Source organism: Catharus ustulatus, chromosome 7 (genome assembly GCF_009819885.2).
Source record: "Catharus ustulatus isolate bCatUst1 chromosome 7, bCatUst1.pri.v2, whole genome shotgun sequence".
Lineage (NCBI taxonomy): Eukaryota > Metazoa > Chordata > Aves > Passeriformes > Turdidae > Catharus > Catharus ustulatus.
In genome coordinates this window covers 19,889,405-19,914,509 of record NC_046227.1, presented here as the reverse complement: position 1 = coordinate 19,914,509, position 25,105 = coordinate 19,889,405, and the positions used below count along the sequence as shown (strand labels likewise).

The 25,105-nt window shown below is 37.0% G+C and overlaps 1 protein-coding gene across 4 annotated transcripts in view; it reads right to left on the bottom strand.

Annotated features, from left to right (window-relative positions):
* Positions 1–7,469: 7,469 nt before the first annotated feature.
* LOC116998530 (sodium channel protein type 2 subunit alpha-like) overlaps positions 7,470–25,105 on the bottom strand; it is a 65,073-nt gene continuing 47,437 nt past the window's right edge. For all 4 annotated transcript variants that reach the window (XM_033064285.2, XM_033064287.2, XM_033064286.2 and 1 more), the window contains 9 exons: positions 24,108–24,262; positions 22,775–22,948; positions 19,578–19,700; positions 19,042–19,323; positions 16,579–16,632; positions 15,660–15,797; positions 12,128–12,232; positions 11,459–11,729; positions 7,470–11,089 (listed from right to left, as the gene is read on the bottom strand). In XM_033064285.2, coding sequence (XP_032920176.1) covers positions 9,906–11,089; positions 11,459–11,729; positions 12,128–12,232; positions 15,660–15,797; positions 16,579–16,632; positions 19,042–19,323; positions 19,578–19,700; positions 22,775–22,948; positions 24,108–24,262 — 2,486 coding nt within the window. In that variant the 3' untranslated portion in view covers positions 7,470–9,905. The remainder of the gene's footprint in view (positions 11,090–11,458; positions 11,730–12,127; positions 12,233–15,659; positions 15,798–16,578; positions 16,633–19,041; positions 19,324–19,577; positions 19,701–22,774; positions 22,949–24,107; positions 24,263–25,105) is intronic.

The window sequence follows — 25,105 nt, the reverse complement described above, 5'->3', positions numbered from 1 at the left end:
CTTTCACTTACATTGCCACCTTATGGCAGTTAAATATATTTGTGAAACTATGGCCTAATTTAGACCTTCCACTTGACAATTAGTAAGCCATTTTCAGAGATGTCAGCTCTCAGAAGTGCTACTGAAACAAAAATCACAGTGAGTCACCAGCACCAGAACTTACTCACCAGAGATGTCAAGAATCCTAAGCAGGAAAAGAGAAAACCACAGACATATAAAACATACCTACTTAAATGAAATTTTGATTGTATGATAACTAGGTTTATAAACATTATGGCTGTCAGAATTACTTTTATTTTATTCACACTGAATCAGAAGAGTCAAGATTAATGCATTGTATTTTAGGAAAGGAAACTGGAATGCTGGAAAATAATTTCATGTAAGTCTACAAATTAAGAAAATTATTTTGCATTAATAATAAGTAAATAGTGAAAATTTTTTCTAAATCACTCAAGATCAGGAAAATTCACTTATTGGTAAGATTTGACCCTGACTTCCCCATGCCCATTCACTATCCAGCAGCTGTTAATGTGTCTCTTACATAAACCCTGAACATTGAAAGTACCTAACAGTACTATAACAAATTCTTTTCATAAACACTGCCATTGCTTTCCTGCAATGCCTTTCACAGCTGAGTTGTGAGGAAACTGCAAAACTGTCATTATATCCTAGCCAATTTCTGAGCCAACTGGAGTATTCTTCAGTTATATTGGAACATAAAAGTGCCCATGTGTTTTAAACTTCTTTCAAAGTCCCACACAAATGCAGTTTCTAAAAGTATCAAGGAACAGCATTGATAAAACCAATGAGCTGAACCAACTCCTCTGCTCTCTGCTACAACTAAGATACAACTAGGAAAGGGTAATGATACGGAATGCTAATTGAAATACACTATCTGTGACTGCAACAATACCTCATAACATGTCAGTGTAACTGACAGCAGTAGATCTAGAGGGCTTCAGACAAATCTGCAGTAATCCCTTAACATATAAACTGAGCAGAAGCAGGCAGAAACTCTTAACCATGCATGTTTTATAAATACAAAGAAAGCTGTGCAATTGCTCAATACCGCTTACACTAAAGAATCCTAATCGATATCCAGTTCATATTTTCAGTGGACTCATTATTTTCTGACATATTTTTTTCTTAACACTAAATTAAGCCAGTTAATCTAGTTCAGTCTTTGACAGTCTGGAACAGAAGTTATTGCTCCTCCTCATTCTGTTCCTTTCCTTTGTCTTTATCCTTACTCAACTCCTTGTCAGCTTTCTGAACTAAAAAATTTTGTCCTCTTCCTTTCCATACCTTTACTTATTTCACTCGTCTCACCACCTGGTAAACAGAGCAGAAAAATGGGATGGAGAAACCCTGCCTCATCAACAACAGAGGTTTCTGGTTAGGCACTCACAGTGTTCAAGGTGGAGAAGGGACTTGTTGACTGCTGTGCTTTACAGACTTATTGAGGCATTAAGAAGCCAAGCAGTTGTTTGTGGCTGAAAGAACTTGCTTCCTGCTTGGTAACTACCATGGCTTATCCAACGCAAGAGCAATCAACAGGCTGGAAAGAATCAGAAAGCAATTGATTGGTCAGCCTCTCACCCTGGTAATCAGATAAACCTTGGCTTAGCTTGGTAATACCTCTGGTGGCTTTTTGGCATTTGTTTTTTTCACTGGCAGAAGGGCCAGCAGCCAATAATATTCAAGGAAGGTTTTTCAGACCAGCATCCCAGTTATGCTCAGAGGGACTAGAAATTTAGTAGTCTAGATCACATTCTGCTAGATTAGTTACAGATTAGCCAGATATCAGAGAAGCCCTAAAGCACCATGTAAAAGTTTTTAAAGAGCTAGGGAAGTCCATAGGTGAAACTGTCCTAACATTTAACTGTAGACTTAAAACTGTTAAGAAAATGCAGTTACACCTCAAGAAACTCTCACAAGGTTATCAACAAATACTTTACAAAAATCCCTATTTCATCAGATGGGATACTTCTTAAAGAGACAGAACCAAATTCTCTACATGAAAAATATAAGTACAAGGAGGAAGTAATTGTTTATCAGTCTCTGAATATCCAATTTATCTGCCTCTACTTGCAGTTAAACGGGACATTTTAAGGTGGTATTTTTTGCCATGTTTCAACATTATTTAAAATCACTTCTGAATGTCCTTTATCTCCACAAGGGAGGTCTGTGTACTGTGCATCTGTTTTTAAAGAATTCATACACAAACTTGTAATTTAACATGGAATAAAATTACCTATAAAATCTAGAAGATCTTGTCTCTAATTTTTGTTCTTAACCACCAACCATCTTCTCTCTTCACTCTTTAACATTTATTCTAATTGCTGCTGAAGTCTATTTGTTAATGAGGTTACCTGTCATCATTTACTGGTGGTGTCACATGTGCTGCAGCTGATTCAGTTACTCTTCAGCTCCACCATTTGAATCATCTCTAATAATAAATTGATTTGTGGTCTTCCTGCTTGAAAGGTAACTCTTCTGTCTTCTAGACTGGGAACTGAACAGGAAGGGAAAGGAGACAATCATACTCTATTAGAGCTGCCTTAAAGTCAAAAAAGCACCTATGTGTAGAGGAACAGGTATAGGCTCTCACTTACCTAGTTGCATTCTCTTCCTTTAGACTTCCACAAATATACTTCCATAAAACCAGAGGCAAAAGAGATTGTAGACTAAATACAGCTTTGAAGAACATAATTTTTTATTCTGTGTTCTATGTATGAAGAAATACTCAGGAAATACTGAGGAAACCTTTCAAATGCAGTTCCTTTGACTTAACAATGCAGAACTTTTAAAAAGCCGAGAATTGCACAAGTAGTTTTTGGACAGTATATTACTGACAATGCTATTTTATTTTACTTCATAATGGATTTTTAAAAGGAGTGCATTTCACCACATCAGTCTGAATTGCCACATGAAACCTTCATCTCATGGAAAGAGATTGATAGTGGAACAGGGAAAGGGAAGCTGGAATGTGAATAGATACCAAGTAATACAGAAAAGTTGAATCTGCATGCCTTCCTACGATACCTTTTCTCTGTTGTCTTAATAAAATTATGAGAATTCTTAAACTGTAAAATTATTAAAGACATTTATATAGCAATAGATGTGAATAAAAAGGGTATATATACATAGATGTGTTTTGGATATTAACACATATGTAAGCATATTTTTTAATCCTAGCTTTTAGTATGAAGTATTCTCTCTGATCAAAAAAGCAAAACATTTCCATGCAAGACAATAATATGTAAGACAATAATTTCTAATTGTACTCTGCTGCAGATTTTCCTTACTTCATGTTCTGTGGTACAATCTTTTATTTTCAGAGTTCATCAATTACCAATTAATTTCTGCAAAAGACTTCATATTAATAACCTTTCAGTAATTCCAGCACTGTAATTTCTTTTCCTGGTACTTCTTCTATGTTGCTTTTGAAATTTCCTGTTGGATGCTTTCCTTATATGTAGTAGAATTCAACTGTGAAAAAAAAGGTTTTAATCCTGAAATACAAGTAGAAAAACCATGTCAACACTGTATTATGCTGTCTTCATACGTCATTGGTTACTATCTTTTCAAAGCAAACAGTTTCCTTTCCTTGTTCTTCTAGTATTTATATAAAAATAATGGAATTCTAGAAGATTGATGGAACATAGATAAATGAAATATCAAGTAACTGTTTTTCAAATAAATGGGAAAGCAAGAGTGGTAAAGCTGCTGAATTCACAGTGCTCTTCAACATCACTCTGAAATTTTTTTTTGGATGTACATGCAGTTCCAGACAGAGGCTATCAGGAGCCTGCATTTATCTGCCTTCCTATTCAGCATCACATAAATCACATCCAATTTCCAATGTTATACAGTTAGAGCATGAGCAGCTGCTTTCCATTTGTATAAATAAATTTACTAGTATTTGCTGCAGCATTGTAAGACCACATTTGACAACCATCAGGGCCATGAAGATGTTAAGAAAAGAGAAAGGGTACTCACAATGTTAATTACTGGAGAGAATATTTTAACTATTTGCCTGCCTGAGACCACTGAACTTGAGACCACTGCTGACTCAGTTCAGTTTGCATTATGTTGTGGATGCAGTTGCAATTTTTACTAAACACTATATAAAGATATGAAGGCAAGTATGGCTGCAGAATATAAGCATAAAGCTACTATACAGCTTGGCAATCAAGACATACCACATGATGGGTTGCTATGGTATCTGCAAGCATGACTTTTTCATAATGAAATATTGCAAACAGCAGTACAGCATGTAATTGTCTGACCATTTTTAAACTGTTACAGATACTACTTTGAAAATGAAATCAATGTCTTACATTCCATTTAAAGTACACATTTTTTTAAAATATATTGTGCTGGTTTTTAATCAGCTGTCACATTCCACAAGCATTATTATCAAGACTGCTGTTAAAGTAACATGCTTTTAAGACAATAGAAAATGGAAGTGCAGAGCATATCTGGAACTGCATGGTTTGATTGTTATAAATTGTTTATGAAGTGTCATTCCTTATTTTCATCAAGAGCTTTTCTTGCAGCAGTCATCATGTGTGCTTCAGCATGCAATTTTCCCTCTCCAGAGGGATGAGAATATGCCGCAGTTTACTTTGCTTGGGTTACACTGCAGTGTCTTTTTTTTTTTTTGAGGCAAGCACTAGAATAGGTCTCTTTCCACCGTGCAACAGCTCCCACTGATCAGCAAGGAAAAATAAATACACTGAGTGACAGAGCCTGCATACAGTATCACATTGACAAAACCTAGTTGTGCTCTGAGAATGAAAGAAATGGTACCATCCCCCACGGAAAAAGCTGTTGCTAATGCAGAGGTTTGTGAGCCATTAAATATTCTTACACTGCAGAGATTTCAGATTATTTCTCCTAATGCCTTACTGAGTTAGATAAGCCTTTCTGAATCTATGCTATAGAATGAATATTGTAAGGATTTTCTGTGTCCAAAAATATCTCCTACATTTTTAATACTTCATTATATATATTATATATATATACACACACACACATATATCTAGCCACATATATATATATCACTGTTTGCCATGCAAATGACACAGATACTTTCATACGTGATTCTTTTAGAAGGTTGGGGCTGTTCAGGGGTGCATTGTGGGATTAGATAAAAATGCCTATTAAGAAAAGCAAACCTAAAGCTATTTGAGGAATTCCCCGCTGCATCAGAACCCTTCAGGTGTAGTTTAGTAAGCTCAGATGAGCATGGCACTGTTTAGCCAACGTGGTATCAGGTCTGGATATAGGTGCCCATGTCTTAAGGGTATAGAACTGAAATCGAAGAAGTTGCTGTTCCGGTCACACCAGCACTGCCAAGGAACCTCTCTGCACACAACAGACAAATGATCAGGTTGTAACAAGCACACAACCAGTGCATTCTCCACAAGCCCAAGCTCTCCCAAGCCGCAGCAGTTGGTGCTGGAGGTGTCCCTGCATCTGCAGAGTCTGCGCCTCTCTGCCAGGCGCAGCCCCAACAGCCGCGCCAGCAGCTGGGAGATGGCTCCACCGCCCCCAGGACGCCAATCCTGCTGGAAAACACCAACCACCCCAGCACCTGTTTGAGGCCCCTTAATGAAAACAAGCAAGTCAGCAATATCCTACCTATTCCCCCTGTTATCTTCTCCGTTTTCATTTTTACAAGTGGTTTCATATGAGGGATGTGGGGCTAATCTTGTCCTTGTAAGTGAAACAGTTTTGTTACAGGGTTGAACCAGGACAGGATTTGAAAAATCCCAGAAATGTTCCACTTTTATGTTCCCATACAGGTTTGGGCTATATTTGGAGGGGTTTTTGGGGATTTTTGGAGGGTGGGGAGGGGAGCTAGAGGTTGATGACGCCTTCACAAAGTAAAATACACCTACATTCCTGGTTTAGTAAGAGAGAGTAAACAAAACTCATTTCTTAGGCAATTTTAAGCGAGATTTTCTTCTTAATTTTTCCTTCTCTGTGAGCTGGGACAATAAGAGAGTGCAGTGTCCTACTGCTCTAGGAATTCTGCTGAATGTTTTGCATAATGATGTACGATTGACCCATTACCTGAAACCACTCTCTTATATCATAACTAGAACACAGATTTATTTTATACCTGCAGGTTATGGAGGAAGTCTGCAAGTCAACTGTGTCTTCCATAAGCTTTTTACCTTCAAGGTATACTGGAATAATTTCAAAGAAATACAGAAGTATCCGAATTCATTCAAATATATACACTTGGAATCCAAAAATATATTACTTTTTTTTGTAAAGGTCTAAGATATTGCATTTGAGATACCAAAAATTGAGTGACTCCAGCTGGATTATTGGTTCAATAGCAATAAATCAAAAAATAATAGAAATTTTATAGGGTAAAATTTTATTATAAATTACCTTATATATTTCTGCACACTACCAAAATGCGTAGAAAAATTATTAATTAAATATCTTATGCTTATTCCACATAGAATTTTCAAGTTAACTACACACCCATCCAGCACTGACTTAACTTCATTCTTTAAACAGCAATTTAAGAGTATAAGCAATATTTTTAAAAAGTATTTACATTATTACACTATTACGTAATTAATTACTTAGTAATTAACTACAATATTAAAACACTATTCTGGACTGAAAAAAAATGCATATTAATAAAAATCAGGTATAGTTACTAAAAACATGCACATTGTCCTTCAAAGCACAGCATAGTCCAGGTTTAACCTGTATAACTGTTTTTTTCCTGTTAGTTATATTGGCCCAAGTATAAAGCAGCTGCTCTTCACAAAAGAAATGAGAATTTAAAAAAAAAAAAAAGGGATTAATTACTAATTACCCCATGCTCAGATCCAATGCACACACTGCTCCCCTTATCCTGCCACCTGTGTGTAGCAACCTCTTCAACTCTTGCCAGGGACCACGCCTGAGAGCCCCAGCAAAGGCATCAGCTGCCTGATGACAGCTGTGACATGGCTACTAAAACCTCTAACAGCTCTTGGTCCCTGTTCCTGGCAAGCATGGATTTCTTCAGAGGGAAAGGGATTAAAGCAGCTCTGTTATGGTCCCATGGGGTTATTTTGGTGACAGATCCCAGGTCACCTATCCCAGGGTGAGCAGTGTCTACAGGACCATCTGTGGAGCCCTCCTGCATAGGACTTGCCCAACAGAGAATATCACTGGAGCTCTTCCTGGGCAACTGAAAAATTTGACAAAAAACCACATAGTTGAAATGCATTTTTTTTTCTGAATTCTAGAAAAACTCCTCTGGTCAGGACAACATCAGCATTTCATTTCATGTTGATGGTGACAGGTTGATACTGATCTAAGTGATTAAGCAACATGTGATCTAGATGTCTAAATATCCTCACTGCTGAAGTGGCTGCCCCTTAATTTTACCAAGCATTACTTATTAATCTTTATAAACTTCATACAATAAAAGACAAAGACTAAATTAATTACATAAAAAGGTCATCTTTATTCTTTTGGGTTGTTAGCAATGTAGTTATTTTTGGTAAAACAACTTCCTGCATGCAGTTTATCAATACACTATGAGTCAGTCATTTCTATACAAGCAGGAGCCCATCAACATTCTAGTTCTTCTGAAAGAAATGCAAAGTGTTGCACTGCTCATTGCACAAGTTCACTACTCATCCTCATGAAGGAAGATTTTTGAATTACAAATTATATTTAAAGTGTTTCTACTGTAGCGTACACCAATAAATAAAGCAGACAGTGTGAGATTAGCTCTGAGGAAAAAGCAATGTTCCCATGACTAAGACTACCTTGAAAAATCAACAGAACAAAAAAAAAGGCCTTCTATCTTTTTCACATAAAAAGACTTACCTACGGATCACAAAAAAAACTGTATTGTCCATTGGTTTTTAGATTATTCCTTATTAAAAGCGCTTAAAGCAATTAGCAGAAATGTTCAAATATACATTGTATTTTAGGTTTTTGAACAGTAAAGTGTTAAAGACAGACAGCAATAAAAATTAATATCAGGAAAATATGTGTAATTTCTTATAGTAAGTATAAAATGTTATAAAATAAAAATATTTTTAAAATAAAAGGAATGTATGTTAACATTTTCTTCCAGCCCCATACTGTAAGCCATCTATTTGCCCTGTATACACCAGTACCTTACTGCATATTTGCTGATTACAATATTTATACAAAATAAAATCCTTAATAACAGCAAACTATTGCTTACTGGTATGAGGAATGATGGTCCTGTCAAACAGTTTTCCTTTTTACCATTCACATTTCTTCCCATGTTAAACTTTTAACAGCTGTAGGATAATAGCAGCAAGCATGCATCAGAGTTAGAGCTTCCAATTATTTGAAGTATCACAGCATATATCATAGTATCTATTGAAATGTTGTAAGCTAACTTAGCTTAGTTTAGCTTACTTACTCAGCTAACTTACCTTAACTTAGGGTACATATTTGACATATATACGGTAATTAGGTCATTGTTTCTTTGTTCAAAAAGGTACCACTGTGTAAAACAACTGATTAAATAACAGAGGGTATTTTACTTACATCTATAGTGTCAGCCTGAATGCAAAAAAGCTCATCTAAACCCCAGTGCAGGACAAATTTGATTTCAGTACAACTTTTTGGTCATCTCAGCTTTCTACAGAAGGTTATATTAAAGTGGAAACCTGGCTAAATTGCCAAGGGGGTGTCTAAACCACCTCTCTCGTGTACATATTTTGTGTTTCCATGATCCATCCTTCCCAAGTAGGGAAATTTAAATCTGAGGTATATATTAAGGTAGTATTTGTCCCCTAAGGTACTCTGCTATTGACTTATATTCATAGCTTTGATTATTTTCCTAAGTGGAATACACTTATGAGAAATAAGAAGTGTAGCAACAGACTTTGGAATAAAGTATGGAAACTACACCAATATTACAGGGTTAAAACATACCACTTTTAAAAAATACTATAATTTCTTATAGGCAGAATTTGGCATTTGTAGCTTTTCTGTGAAAAGAATTGCTTGAATTCTTCAGGAATTATGAGTGATCTTATATTTTGAAAGTAATTTTTTTTCATAGTTTCACAATTTTCCAAACAGGAGCTCTATGTAGCATCATTTATTAAACCACTGTATCCAAAATGGACAGTACAATAAATTAAGAACTACCAGAAGGTAATAAAAATAAATACATTAAACTTAAAAGACTAAGTTACCAACCTCTTTTCTGTGATAATTACTCCCTTGTTTGATTTACCGACAAATTTTCTATCTGGACTCTGTTGTTTATTTTATAGTTTGCTGCTTCTTTGATCTACATCCTGAGGTTTGATAACCTGGAATCCTGGATTTTTTGCACTTAGAAGTGGCTTGAAGAGAACTCTGTTCATATTATGATGCCATAATTACATATTCCTGACATTTGTGTTCCTCTGCACGTAAGAGTATTATTTAGTGTTTATCTAAATAAAAAGTATGTAGATTTTGTTTTCTCAGCACACCAGAATCAATAGAACAATATGTTATTAAAGCAAACAAGATCATTAAAAAGAACTGACACACATGGAACATAGATAGGAGATGAAATGTACACAGTGGACACACTTATTCCACAAAGGTACAGGCTTATTAGGACCCAGGAAGGGTTCCTGCAGTCCAAGCAGAAATTTTGTGTCTCCTCTCAATTAGTAAGAGCTGATAATCCAAACTATTGCTCTGCAAGTTTGCTTCCCTGTTACAGGCCAGGAGTTTACTAGTGAAGGATCATTGTCTTGGACAGGCACTGAGTGCAGCAGTGGGTAAATATGTAAAAACTTATAATTTTGGCATAATCCTCCAGTAAGAGTGCTACTGACAAAAACATCCTATTTCCAAGCTTGCAAACATTCATCATGGATAACCTCTGCCTTTTACTTTTTGTTTCCTCTTCTATCTTTTCCTTTGTCTTCCTTTTCTGACTTATCATCTTCATATTTTTCTTTTTCTGGTTTTGTTACACTATCATAAGAAGGCGGAGCTGTAGTGGATGCAGACATATCCATTTTCTCTGGAGATGAGTTTTCACTTAGCTTACCAACAATCATATCTTTTTTGACAAGCTGATCATCTCCATCTTTCTGATACATAAATGAAAGCTTCTTTACTGACTGTTTTAGAAGATGACGTCTGTAAGCACGCTGAATGATAGTGGCAGAAATTTCCTCCTGCTTTCGTTTCAATGTGGTTGTAATTGGTTCATAGGAAACTTTAGAAGGGTTAGATGCCATAAACCGATCTTCCATCTGTATTCTGAGGGCATCCATCTCCCCACTTTCCCCCAGTACACGCTTTGTGAAAGCAAACAAGATGTCAAGGCAGTGAATTCTGTCACCGCTCACCACAGGCAGATCCATTGCAATAAGTTGAACTTTGTTTGGTTTTGGTATATGAAGAGGAGGTTCAAGTGCTGCTGCAAAATCAGACAGTTTGCTGTATTCTATGAATTGTGTTGCATCAGGATCATATTTTTCCCAAACCTCATAGAACATCTCAAAGTCATCCTCGCCCAAGGGTTCAGCGCTTTCTTCAGTAGCAACGCTGAAGTTCTCCAAAATCACAGCAATGTACATGTTCACCACTACCAGAAAGGATATGATAATGTAGCTGACAAAGAAGAAAATCCCAACAGAAGGGTTGCCACAGTCACCTTTCACGGAGCTCCCTGGATGAGTTTTGTTAGGGTTACAATCTGGCTCCCCACTGTTCAGAATTGGGTTGAGCAAATTATTCCAGCCAGCGGACGTGGTGATCTGAAACAGGCAGATCATGCTGTTGCCAAACGTTTCAAAGTTGAACATGTCATCAATTCCATCTTCCCTCTTGACATAGGCAAAGTTGGACATGCCAAATATTGCGTAGATGAACATGACCAGGAAGAGCAGCAGCCCAATGTTGAACAGAGCAGGCAGAGACATCATCAAAGCGAAAAGCAGAGTGCGGATTCCCTTAGCGCCTTTAATGAGGCGCAGGATTCGACCGATTCTGGCAAGTCGTACAACTCTGAACAAAGTGGGTGACACAAAGTACTTTTCAATCACCTCAGCTAGAAACATACCTGTGAAACATGAAAATAAAGAGATTAAGTTTTTAACACAGATTACATTTTCCAAAAAAATGTATAAACACCTCCCCCCCAACTCTAGTTATGGAATTAGTGGAAAATATAATTGGAGATAAATTTTATGCGCTACGGATAATTTTAGAAGTTTTACCCAGCACTTTTAGAAAATAAACCCAAATCTAGAAGTATTACAACTGATACAGAATTAATAAGGAAGTTAGCACTGTCAAGTACACATTTAATTTCCTAAATAATCAAGAGAAATTAAAATTAGGTAACTTCTCTAATTTGCACAACTTGACAGATATAAAGCATTAAATACACATATAATTATATTTCATTTTGAACATAATAATTTCTTACCTATTATTGAAAGAATAACAACCACAAAATCAAAAATATTCCAGCCAATGGTGAAGTAATAATAACGGAGTGAAAATATTTTGAAGACACATTCACCAGTGAAAAGGACAACAAAGACCATGTTAATCCAATATAAAATATTTTGCATCAGTTCAGACTGGTCATCTGTTTCTATCATCATTGTGACCATGTTAAGACAGATTAGAACCATAACAGTGATGTCAAATAGTTGCTGTGTTACAATGTCAAACATCAGACCTTGCAATTTGTTCTGAGGGGAGAAAAAAAGAAAAAGAGTACTTTTATGCAATAAACATCTGTTTCGACCCTCCTATTTCATTCTTCCTCTTCCAAAATATACAACCAAGCAAAAGGCTCAAAAATCTAAGAAAACCATTGTCCAGTAATTTATATGCCAGCTCAAAGTTTTCCCCTCAAAACCCAACAAGTCTATATTTCTTCACATTCTTTGATTCTCTGCTTCTTCAGGCATTTAAAAAAAAAATGACAGATTTTTCTTGCAGAACAGATATGCACATTTCAATCCAGAATGAAGGGATAATTTGAATAAGGCTGAAACCATTTTAGAGTTAAATGAGAAATTTTGTTATAATTAGTGTACAGCTGTGATTTCTCCCCAAATACACATAAGAATAGCATTATTCTTACCACTGGTCGAGGTATAGGTTTTTGTGGTTTCTTGGATCCCAGTTTCTTCATTGCATTGTAGTATTTCTTTTGTTCTTCTGTCATGAAAATGTCTTGACCTCCAAGGTAAATTAATAAAAGAAACCCCAAATCTGATTACAGCCAAGTCTTTACATCCATAAATTCACAGCATTGCAGAACATAGTTTTAATGAACCCTTTATTTATCCTTATATTATGTTACCAAAACCAAAACGTAATTATTTAAAAGATTGTTAAAATATCAGATGAATGTTGAAGGAAAAATGAAATTAAGGAACAAAGAAAATCCCCAGAAATTCTATCTACTTCTTATTTTAAAAACATACAGTAAATTCACGAATACAAGCCGCACTGAGTATAAGCCGCATCTCTGGGTGTTGGCAAATATTTCGGTTTTTGTCCATAGATAAGCCTCACCCGAATATAAGCCGCTCTGTCGTTCGCAGCGAGGACCCGCGTGCAATTAGTAACAGAACCGCGGGAGGGCGGGGTTTACTGGCTGAGCTAAGGCTGTGCAGGCTCGGCCCGCTAGGGGCCACTGATGGGGCCAGGTGGCCCAGCCCGGTGCTGCCGCTCGGGGCCGGCCGCCGCTGCCACTGGGCTCGGTCACCCCGGGTCGGCGCTGCCCTGCGGTGGCAGGCAGGGATGGAGCTTCCCCCGCTCCTACGGCAGCGGCGGCGGGCGGGGACGGAGCTTTCCCGCGCCCGTGGCGCCGGTGGCGGGCGCGGACAAAGCACCCCGCCTCCTCCCCGAGCCGCGGCAATGGCGGCGCAGGGCTCCCGTCGGCTCCCGGAGCCGCGGCAATGGCGGCGCCCCCCCCCGTCGGCTCCCTGGGCCGCGGCAATGGCGGTGCGGCCCCCCCGCGTCCTCCCCGAGCCGCGGTAATGGTGGCGCCCCCCCCCCCGTCGGCTCCCGGGGCCGCGGCAATGGCGGCGCCCCCCCCCCCCCCCCCCCCGCCCCGGGTTGCAGCAGAGGAGGAAAGAGAGCTCTCCCGCCTCTCTCCCCGCCCCCCGTGCTGCCTGCAGGGAGCCAGGGCAACACGGTAACACTGTAACAATTGCGAAATGCCGGCTTTCACTGGCAGGTGCTTGGCTCGGCACTCTGGCTGGCACGTCTGGGGTTGTAAATGTCAGAAAATTATTAATATATTAGCCGCACCCGACTATTAGCCGCACTTCCGGGTTTCCACCAAAATTTTTGTCAAATTGCTGCGGCTTGTATTCGTGAAATTACTGTACATACATGATTAATTCAGTTAAATAAATAAAATTTTAAAAACCTTGTAAAATATACATTCCATAGACACTTATAAATCTAGCATCATAAACTCCACATTGTAAATCAATCTACCAGAAATAAAAAAGCTTCAAAGATACACTGTGAGCAGATATGTCTTCAGATAAAACATACAAGGAGAAAGAAATTACTGATTTTACTTTTCAGGATGTGCATTTTACCATTTGAGTATTGTATCTCAGTTCAAACGATATATATGAACAGTGTATTGAAGCTTGATCATCCCTCTACATTGTACCTAGATCAGAAGCATGGGTTTAGTCTGGGGTTTTTTGTCTGAATAAAAGGATTTCTTCACTGGTGTAATACACACATGGAAGCCCTTATCAGAAACACAATTCATACAGACAAGTAACTTGTTTTTTTTCCTTTCATGCATTATTTTGTAATTAAATTCCCGATATGCATGAATATCAAAGCAGTGGCATTTGGAAATGAACTTCAGAGTCAGGGGTGATTCTGTGACTTTGACCCACTGAATTTGTCAAATTTAGCTTCAGTCTTATAGACAAAGTAATGATAAGTCTGAATGAAAGTGTGTTTAACGTTCAGCTGTGGGTATATACTGACATGAAGATTTACAAGCCAAAAGAGACTGTCTTTAACAAACTCTCCTCATAAATCAAATATTCAAGTAAAATTAACTTTTTGGAGTGTAAGAGTTTTGGAAGAAAAACAAGTTGATTTGATAATTATGGTGGAAATGTGCTGTGACTGTTGGAAGATTTCACTCAGTGGTAAATAAATAATTTTTTTAAAAGCCATAAAGAAAGTGGGATTGGGTTGTGGATTTTTGCTGCTGTCTCACTGATGCAATGGCTCTCATGAGTGAACAAGCCATCCATGTCTCAGTGAACTGTCCCTAGGGAGAATATAGGTCTCAAGGCAAGATACCCTTAAGGACCATTTAGGAATTCGACAGTAGAACATTGGCTCCCTCATGGAACTAATGTAATGAAAGCACACAGGAACCACAAAAAAGCACAGTTGAACTACACAGAGACAGTATATTGCAACATGAGGTCTTTTCCCATTCACATCCCAACATGCTCAAATGTCAGTGATATGAAAAAAAACCATGAACTGTGTGATCTGCACATTTCCATGAACACAGATGCACCTATTAATTCAAAAGACAGACAACTAATGCTTGCTAATTTGCCACATAAAACCATAGAGACAGAATTTTCCTCAGCCTAATTGTATGTCGAGTATTTTACTTTCTTGGTGATTTAAAACAGCTCCAAATGTACAAGGGGTGTACACCACATTGCCAGAAAAAGCCCTTTAGCAGGAACCCTTATCTGCCTTCTGACTCATAATAATTCCAGTGGACAGTGTCAGCCAAATGAACTTAATAAAATTTGCAATTATCTCGTTACTGAGTAAGGTCACCTTGTTACATATTGACTGCCAAATTGCCAATAACATGTATATAACGTTAGTCTTGCTCTCCAAGGATGACAAACAGATCCACCTTTCTGCTATGTACTGGATGTCCCCGAAGTTCACTCCAAGGAAGGTGTAAATATTTTGAAGGATGAAGATTCCACCATTTATGGTTTAAATAGCAAGTACAATTTAATTTGCCATTATAGCCTGCATTTTCGTCTATTTACATGTCCCTAGAGTTCTTGACACAATCCTATGTTCATTTAAATAACTGAAACAGTTTAAGTTGAAAAGAAAACCTACATATTTACAAATTACATCCATTTTTGTTTTCTTGTAAATTCACTAACTCAAGACAGTTTCCCAACCCTCTCTAATCCTACAATACAGAGAAGTATTTTCAGCATTCAACTTGTCTGTATTAATCCCTGTAATGGAGGCCTTCACAATACTGCTGTATAGTTATCTCCTTTGAAATTTATAGTTTTGCATATTCTCTTCTTTCCTACCTTTCATTTGCTTAAGTCATCTGCACTTTCACATTGCTTAGTTACAGAATTGTAAAGTTAAGAAAAACAAAGACATAACTGGCTGTACAGGGATGTGGAGAACACTCATTCAGGCTACGTTTAAATTACTTTAAATGACTTAAAATTAAAAGATTGTAATTTAATTATTTTGAACAAACAAAAATCTTAAAACCTGATTTCTTTTTTTTTTCTATTACTATGAGAAATTTCAGACACTATTATTTATCCTTGCATACATTTGCTGAATGCTCAATAACAATAAAGTACTGTGAAAATGAAACATGTGGTACTTATCTTCTTTTTTTGTTGGTTGAAGTTATCTATGATGACACCAATGAATAAGTTTAGGGTGAAAAACGATCCAAAGACGATAAAGGCCACAAAGTAAAGGTACATGTACAGGTTGGCTTCATACTTGGGCTGTTTCTGTGCCTATGTAATATAGAAAAACAGCAAAGCATCACAAATAATAGTTAAGACAAATCAAAGATTCTTGAGCAGGAGGAGAAGCTGCATCCAGACGGATGGGGGTAAACCCAACCCTTTTGGAGCATACACTGCACTTGCCTCATATTTGAACTTGAAAATCTATTTAATACAGGTTTCTGTAATTGCACACATTGCAGGACTTGTCATTCTTTCCCTCTGTCTGCTCTCTGATGAAATTTGACATTTCATGTAGGTCCTATTAAATTTGACAGAAATGTGCAAATCTCAAAAGCAATTCAGTTCCAATAGACAATATGCAAATTGAGAGCAGGATTGAGGAGAGATGCAAACAAATATCAAGATCAATTGAAAAATAGGCAAAATGTAACAAACTATGATTTTGAGATCAAAGTTTGCAGCTCTGTATTAGCTTTTGCAGTGATGCCTCTTGATGATCTGGGTTATTTTTGAAGACACAGGATAAACTTTTTTCCTGATCTATACAATCTCAGACATAATACCAGATCTTACTAGTTTGGAGTGTTACAGAAGAGTTACTAAATTATTAATAATTTATGTAATTTATAGCTACAATTTTTTTTTACCTGATAAAAGTATAAGTACTCTTTGGGAACAGATTGTAGAAAATTCATCAGGGCTTTACATTTAATATTTAATGTTTTAGCTAATTTCAACTGCCATTCAAGGAGCATTACATTAATCTTAGATTTGTTTTCCCTCAGTAAATTTTATTTTTACTCAGTAGATTTTATATTGCACTCACTTCTGTAGAATCAACTGCAGCGTACATAATCTCCATCCATCCTTTAAATGTTGCCTAAAAACAAAATTTGTTAATATTTTCTATCAAAGCTCCAGTTCTGATAACATTTTAAATAAAACAGTATCTTCTGCAATGTATTTCTGTTCATAAAAATAAAGAGACTATTAAAAGTCTGGTGTGTTACAAGTGAAGCATTCACAGGAAGTTCATTACCGTAGAATATTTCCCCCCAATTCTTAAAAAACATTGAATATATTCCAATCTTCACAGAAATTCATATGAACTCATCTCTACATATGAGAGGAGCTGCAGTCAATATCATCATACCAGAGAGACAGTAATTTATCTCCCAGGGAAATGGGATGTGCCAGTTGCCATCTATAAAGCAGTACCTTAACAGGAAAGGCACTGTGCTATCTGACATCCCAGTAAAGCCAAGTCCCTGATGTCAGGATACAGGGAACCTACATGACCAGCTAGTCCAGCTGCACAGGGATGGTGTGGGTCACTCCACTGGAAACAAGGAGCTCCAAGAAGAGACTGAGTGAAGCTGCCCAGGGACTCAGTAGCTCGTCTGTCCTTCAAGTGTGCGCCATGGTGCCCACAGCATGTCATGGTGTCCATGGGGGCCACTGCCCACACACAGCTCTGTGCACCCTCCAGAGCCAGCACCCAGCCTGGATCCACTGCTTCTCCTCCAGGACCTCCCCGCACATTCCAGCTCTCTGGTGCCCTTGTAATTCCATTATTGATGGAACCATTCCGAACTGCACCGTTCCTCTGCCCCAAGCGTAGCACATACTGCCAACACCAGCTCTTCCCAAATAGTGCTTGGTTTTCCTCAAGGTGTTATAATAAGACTTTCAGTTCTAACTGTCTAAATACCAAAAAACTGGAGGACTTTTTATTCTTTCAGATAAAAACCATTTGTCTTGTCACTACAGGGTCTGTAGTGACAAGGAAAATTTTCCCTCAATCTTTCTAATAAGATTGAAAGGACACCATAAGGTCTCCCTGGAGTCTTCTCCAGGCTGAATAACCCCAACTCTCTCAGCTTTTCTTCAAAGAAAAGTCATTCCAGTCCTCTGATCTTTTTCTTGACTGTCTTCTGGAGCTCTAAGAGTCTTGTTCTGGTGAGGTCTCATGAGAATGGAGTGTATAGGGAGAATCACCTCTCCATATGTTGGCCACACATTTTGGCCAGCCCAGGATACGACTGACTTTGCAGTCAAATCCTGTGCAATCACATGCAAGTGCACATTTGAAATCTCATGTCAAACATTTTTCCCCAAGACCACCTCTGTGGGGCTGACCTCAATCCATTCATTCTCCAGTCTGTACTGATACTGGGGGTTGCCCTGAAGCAGGTGCAGGACCTTGCATGTGGCCTTGAACTGCCTGAGGTTCATGGAGTTCAACCTTCATCCAGCTGAGGTTCCTCAGGCTGGCATCTCCTCTAAGCCTATCACCAAGCTCAGCTCGGTGTCATCTGCAAACTGCGGAGGGTGCTCTCAATTCCACTATCGATGTCACTGATGGAGCTATTAGACAGTACCGGTCCTAGAGCAAATCCTTGAGAGCACACTTGGTACTGGTTCCTTCTTGGACACTAAGCCACTGACTGTAAGTCTTTTGACACAGCCATCCAACCAATTCCTTATCCCTCTAGAGGGCCTTCATCAAGCTCACTCTGGTGAGCTATGATATTGAGGGCATGAAAGGTGGAAATGATATGTTTACTGCAATCATTACATAGGTGAACTGTAGGTGCAAGACATGCTACAAATACTAAAAGCAGTGCCACTCTCTAAGCTGATAATTTATGCAATTGCCCCGTGCTGTTTAGTAATAGCTACTGTTACTCCCTGAGGCCATCAGATGGTAGTCTGCTAGCACAATACTAACTACTGAACACTGCCAGTAGGAAATTTTAAAAGACAGAATCATTACCAATTGCTTACAAGTAATAATTTCCCAGAAGCAGTTTGTGAAATTAACCTGATTATGAATGTATGTTTGTCTTACTGGCAGTTTATATAAAGGGTCATGCCTAGAAATCTAGCACTCTCTTCTTCTTTGAAGATCAGATAAGTCCTATAAAGTATCTATGACAACCATGGTAAAAATATTAGTCAATATGCCTTAACAGATAAATAAAAGAAAATGAAATCTAGTTGCAGTTTTTAACCACATATTTTAACTACATACTGTATTTCCCTAGCATTTGAAAAGGTACCAGCAGTTGGGTGTCAAGCAACTTTATATCCATCAGGTAAATATAAGATATTCCTCCTCTTCCAAAATGGCCAGAGAATGTATCACATTTTTACCATAAGTAACATTAATTAGCTCCATAGAACAAAACTGTAAAGTCAAATCCATATCTATTTATTTTAAAATAACATTTAAAATTATGGAATTAAATAATACTGCAACTAAAAGCTGGAAAATTTATGCACTTACCACTTGAAGCAGAGAAAGATAACCAATTGCAACATTATCAAAGTTTACTTTCACATTTTTCCACCGAACATCTCCAGTGGTCCTGTTCATATCTTCACACATACTTTTATTACTGACTTGCTGTGGTGTGAGCATCACATCATTTGTGGTGTTAACACAGTAATAGAACTTGCCAGCAAACAAATTTACTCCCATAATGCTGAAAATTAGCCAGAATGTAAGACAAACCAGAAGTACATTCATAATGGATGGGATTGCTCCAGTAAGAGCATTCACAACCACCTAGTCAATAAACACAGGAAAAAAAAGTTAAAAACACAAAGGTTATTTTTTTACATCTAGAAGATGATTTAATATAAAGTATTAATATTACATTGAAGTAATGCAAATAGAAAAGGAGAAAGGCATGTCATATAACCAAACATGCTACTACTGGCCTTGCTAACAGACATGCAATTACTGCTCTTCAATGATTTTATAATCTGGTATATTTTTAAGAATATGTTTTACACATTATTTACATTTTTTGTCCTTACCCTCATGCCTTCAAAGCGTGACAAAGCTCTTAGAGGTCTCAAAGCTCTTAATGTTCGGAGGGATTTAATAGCACCAAATTCTGAGAAACCAAGGGCGGTAGCTACTAAGCTAACCAATGAGACCTAGAGGAAAAATAAAAAAACAAAAACAAAAGTGTTTTTCTTTTTTAAGTAGCTTCAAAATAAAAATGCCTTGAGTGGCAACATTTGGATGTGGATATTGAGAAAAAAATTTCACAAAGTCTCCAGTCTTTCAGTGAAAATAAATTTAAAAATAAAAAGAAGAAAAAAAAATAAGAAGAAGAAAAAAGAAAATAAATAGTCTAATATTGCATGCAAATTTCAGAACAGTTTGAATAAAAACATACCTTAAACCATAACAATATCTGTGGATGTGTGTGTATGGACATTTTTATTTTTAAAAAAATACATAATTTCCTCTCCCTCCATGTGTGAGATTGTGGTGATACCAGATATCAACTGAATTCTACATATAGATATGCTAAATATTACATTAGAAAATTAGAAAATTCAAAAAAAAAAAAGGGGAAATACTACAAAATCCTGCAATAATGCTCATGAGACAGATTCCCAACCTCAGCTTCATTTCAACTTTCTGGTCTTGTAACTACCAAATAGTATAATTGCAGAAAAACACATTGTTATCAGAAACTGGAAAAATCTTACTTTGGATTTTTAAAATTGTTTGTATTTTGGACAATTAATGCACTGTCTTGGTTTAAAAATGCACCATTAGAGTTCCTCTTTTAACATTATTATTTCTGTGCAAGGAAGGGTTTAATCCACAAGAATTTTTGAAACCTTTAGTACAGCTGCATTAACAGCTCAGAAGTTGATTTTCCTGCTGCTTTCCAGTGAAAGTTGATGACTTGTGTCCTCATTGAACCTCCCACTCCAGATAGCTGTCCTCCTGTTGTGTTTACACATGAGGAAGTCTTCTGCAGATTTCTTTCCTCTAAAGGTAGCTCAAGCAAGATGCCAAATACCATACAATCCCATCTTTGCTCTTTTCTGTGATACCATTTGTACTTGCACATGGCAAGCTGAGCAAAACGAACATTTTTATATGTTTTAGAGCTTATTATCTGTTTCTGAAGTAACTGTAAATATCAAAATGGGTAAAGAACTCTTCTGCCTGTATATTACAAGTTTCTTCCCAACCTGTGAAGAGCTGGAGAGTTTAGGCTGATAGGTACAGAATAGTTAGCCTGAAAGGATTCTGTAAAATGTCTCTCGGTGATAATTTAACTTGACTGGTACTCGTATGGGATATTTGTTCAGTGTTTATCTAGGTAAAGAGATGGGACAGAAAGATAAAACAAAGATCTATTTAAGCAGTTGAGGGCAGTACCCGCATGCTAAACCAGCAGGTAAAAATGGCAGCAAGAAGAGAAAGAAATAAATTTCTTGTTACTGGTTGAAAACAACAAGTCTGACAATAATGTCAGAAACAGCAAAGCAGACCACGGCAGCTTTAGGAGTGGGAAAGAGTGGGTTTACAATATAGGAGGTCAAACACTGGGAATGGATTGCTAAGTAAAGCATTCTCCATTCAAAACATAATATCAGCCTGAGATGTCTGACCTAACCTTGAGGTTGGAAGTAATTGAAAACCTCCAGTGGTGCCCCGCAACATGAATTGTTATATAATCCGCTACTACAGGGCCACAAAATGCAGACACTCTAAACAAAAGATTAAGATGGTTACATGAAAGCTCTGAAATTGCTGAAAAAATGAAGAACCTATACTAATCCACATGAATATATGGTATGCCTAATTAGAAGAATTGATCTTAAAACTCAAGTCAAGATCAACCTTTCCCAACACAGTCTTGTACAACGAGACACTAATTCTGAATACTCCTTAAATAGTAATAGATTTATTTATGTCTCATTTTCTTGCTTTTTTGCCAATGACCATTGTAATGGAAAAAAAAATTCCAAATGTAAGTATCACAGGGTTCTAGAAACATACTATCTGGTTACTCATAATATGAAAAAAGTCTAAAATATGGCATCAACAATTTTATGCAAAGTGACAGAATCTATCCAGATGATTGCTGCTGATTTCCCATTAATTATAAAATTGTCATAATTTTTCACTTAAGTTATAATAAAGAAAAATTAGAATGCTATAGCATCCACAAAGAAAGCAAATACACAAAAATTATATAATCCACCTTACTCAAAGACAGTCCTAACTTTTTTCCCCTTCATGTGCTGAGTTTATCTTGTTTTGGAAAATTTAATCTTAGGGGAGGACCCTTATACTTGCTAAGTTCTTACAGATCAGTACATCTGTTCTGGGAATATGTTGATTTTATACTTGGTGTAAGTATAAACCAGGAGTTCACAACAGAAGAAATAGAGAGGCCATGAAAGTAAATAGCAGGAAACTGCATATATCCCAGGAAAGATATATCATATATTTTCTCATGTCACTGAGTTAGCCCATTCGCTAAGAAAGGGGATTCACTGAAAAGAGAAGTAGTTAAATGAGGAAGACAAATAGCAAGCACCAATTGTGCATTTCCTTCCAAAAAAATCTACTTTAAAAAGAGCCTTAGGTAAGATTAAATTCTTCTAGTAGGGGACAAAATTTCTGTCCTAGATTCCAGATATCATCCAATCAATAGTTTTCATTTGTCCAATTGTCGAATTTCTACTCCAATATCTTTGCAAAAAGAAAGAACTCCTTTAAATGAACATACCATGAATGTAATGAATTTCATTTCTTTGGAGTGCGCTACCAACACTAGTTTTTAATGTTATTGTTGAAAAAATATTCTCCCCTGCAGTGCTTTTTCAATGTCCTCATTAAGACCATAATCAAGTGCTGTACCCCATGTGCTCACTTAAATTTCCCTTTCTTTTCTTATGTCTGCATCCTCCTCACTCTCTGTTGCCACACCCAGCAGACTGAAGACAAATCAGTAAACAGTGTTCCCTCACCAGCTGGGATCCCACACAGAACACATGGTGTCAATGACAACACAAAGGTAGATTTAGTTACACACAGCATACTTGCAGCAGGATCTTATTCACCAGTACATAATTTTCTGTTTCTTTAAATGAAATTTATATTATTCACTGCATATACCTCTATCGGATTGAAGTTACATAAAATGACCTGCCTAAACAACAGAAACAGACTACTTAGAAAGCATAGTACCTACATCGACAATCAGGAAGTCCAGCCAGCACCAAGCATTAGTGAAGTAGGTCTGAAAACCATAGGCAACCCATTTTAGCAACATTTCCAGAATAAAGACATAAGTAAAGATTTTATCAGCATAGTCCAGCAGGATTTTTACAGTCTTGCGCTGTTCAATATATATATCTTCAAAAGCCTGGAAAAAATGGGTTACATATAGTCAGATATTGAAAAGTCTTGGAAAATTACAAATCAAGCCAGAACTAAATGAAAACAGCAAAGTAAAATCACTTTCAACTCTAGACACTTAACCTTGAAAAACCAAAATAACAGACATTACAGTTACATTCTTTCCGCATTTTAGATTTTATTACTGTCTGAAAATGGAATTACAATATAAAGTCTGAGGTTGCCAAAAAGATTTTTAGAAATTTCAGTAATAGTCAACACAGAATTATAATTTTTTACCCTGAAAAGCCCTGCCAGGTTCCATCAGAAGGCAGTCCCATTATTACATTAACTTCAATTAACAAAAGAGACCAGATATTATGTTGATGATCTCTAGGGAATTTCAGTCTTAGGTGCTGATGTAAGGTTTTAGTAGCGGTAGGCTGTATATGTGGCCACTGTGAGAAGAGATCGGGGACTGCTTTGTGCCAGCCCCACCATGGATCCCCCAAAGGAAACAGCCGAGCACATCAGTGAAGCTGCTAGTGCCTCTGGGAAAACACATTTAAGAAAGGGCAAAACACTACATGGCAGTATGAGCACTGAATGGAAAAAGTGAGAGAAACAACCCTGCACGCAGCAAGGTCAGTGAAGAAGGAAGCACATGGTACTTTAGCTGCTGGAGCAGAGATCAAGACAATATATAGCAGATCCTATGTCAATCAGCAACCAAAATGAACCCAAATAAATTAAGCACTAAATGTCACTAAGAATAGTATAAAGAAATTCAGGAATTCCTATGGAACAGCCCAGAAATACTGCAACTAAAACTGTAGCAAAAATAAACTAAGAACGTGATGAATTCAGTGTCTGCTTTTGGGAACAATTTTCATTTGAAGTAGAATAATTGTTTCATGCACATATTGCTTTTTCATGATTTTTAAAGTTTCTTAAACAAGACTTTTAGTGTAATCCTTTTCATAAACACACACTTAACTTTGCATTCATCAAAATTGTAATGCAATGCAAATTAAATGTAACACTCAAAATATTCTGGGAATTTAGTTCCAAGTTCTCTTCAAAGACAATTTTGTGTTTTATTCCTAATGAATACACATGTGTTATAATACTAACTTTGAAAAAACATTTTTGTAGGTACTGTTTCTATAGGTGCAAGCTCTACTTACCAGAGCACCACTGCTGAGAAGAATCATGAAGACAATGAATGATTCAAACCAGTTGTGCTCTACTATCTTGTAACAGGTTTTTCGAAGGTTCCACCAGATTCTTCCTTTTGTGCTCTCCCTATTGCCTTCACAGCATTTAAACTTCCGTACACAGCCTAACAGCACAAAAATTAGGAAACTGTTATATGGTAGAATTTTCATTATCCTGAAAAATCAAATTGTTCTTAACTAGCTACTTCATGCTACTTATGCTACTTACCTTTTCAATTTTATACTTTGGATGTAGGAAAACTTGAGTGTACACAATTTTTTCTCTACTCTGAGAAAGCAGTAAATGATAGTCATCTAATTGAGTTAATTTTCATTTACAAATACATTTAAAATATATATTATTCAGTTTATATACAGATAATTAAAGAACATATGCAATTTTCAGGGAGTAGAAACAAAGAGCATACATAGCAACTTTCACATGAACTTGTTTGAGAATACAGAAGCTTCTTTTAAAGGATTTGCATTTAAGAAAAAGTTCTAATAAATCAGGCATAAATAATATTTTTATTATACTGAGGACCAACCAACGCTCCAAGAGCTGACTAAGGATACCTCTTTACACAAACAAATGTTTGAACAGAAGATCATGAGAGCTTTTTCAATGTGATACAGATTTGTGGCAATTGTCCACAGAAATTTGCCTCATGTTGGAGAGCTCTCTATTTTATTGTGCGGCCTCAAGGCATTGTAAGCAATGAACCTCAGGATCTGCCTAGCCAAGAGTAGCCTCCATAATTCTTTAAAAATTATTCATCACATAGAAACAAAACCAAGTTGACATGACTTTAATGGGTCCCAAAGGCATTCTGGTTCTCCTGTTAATTTGTAACATATGAACCTATGTCATTAAGTTCATATGTTACAAATAAGTTACACTACATTTCATCATCTCAGCTACCACGATGAAGAACATGAACCACCTTACCTTCAACCATTCAAAATGT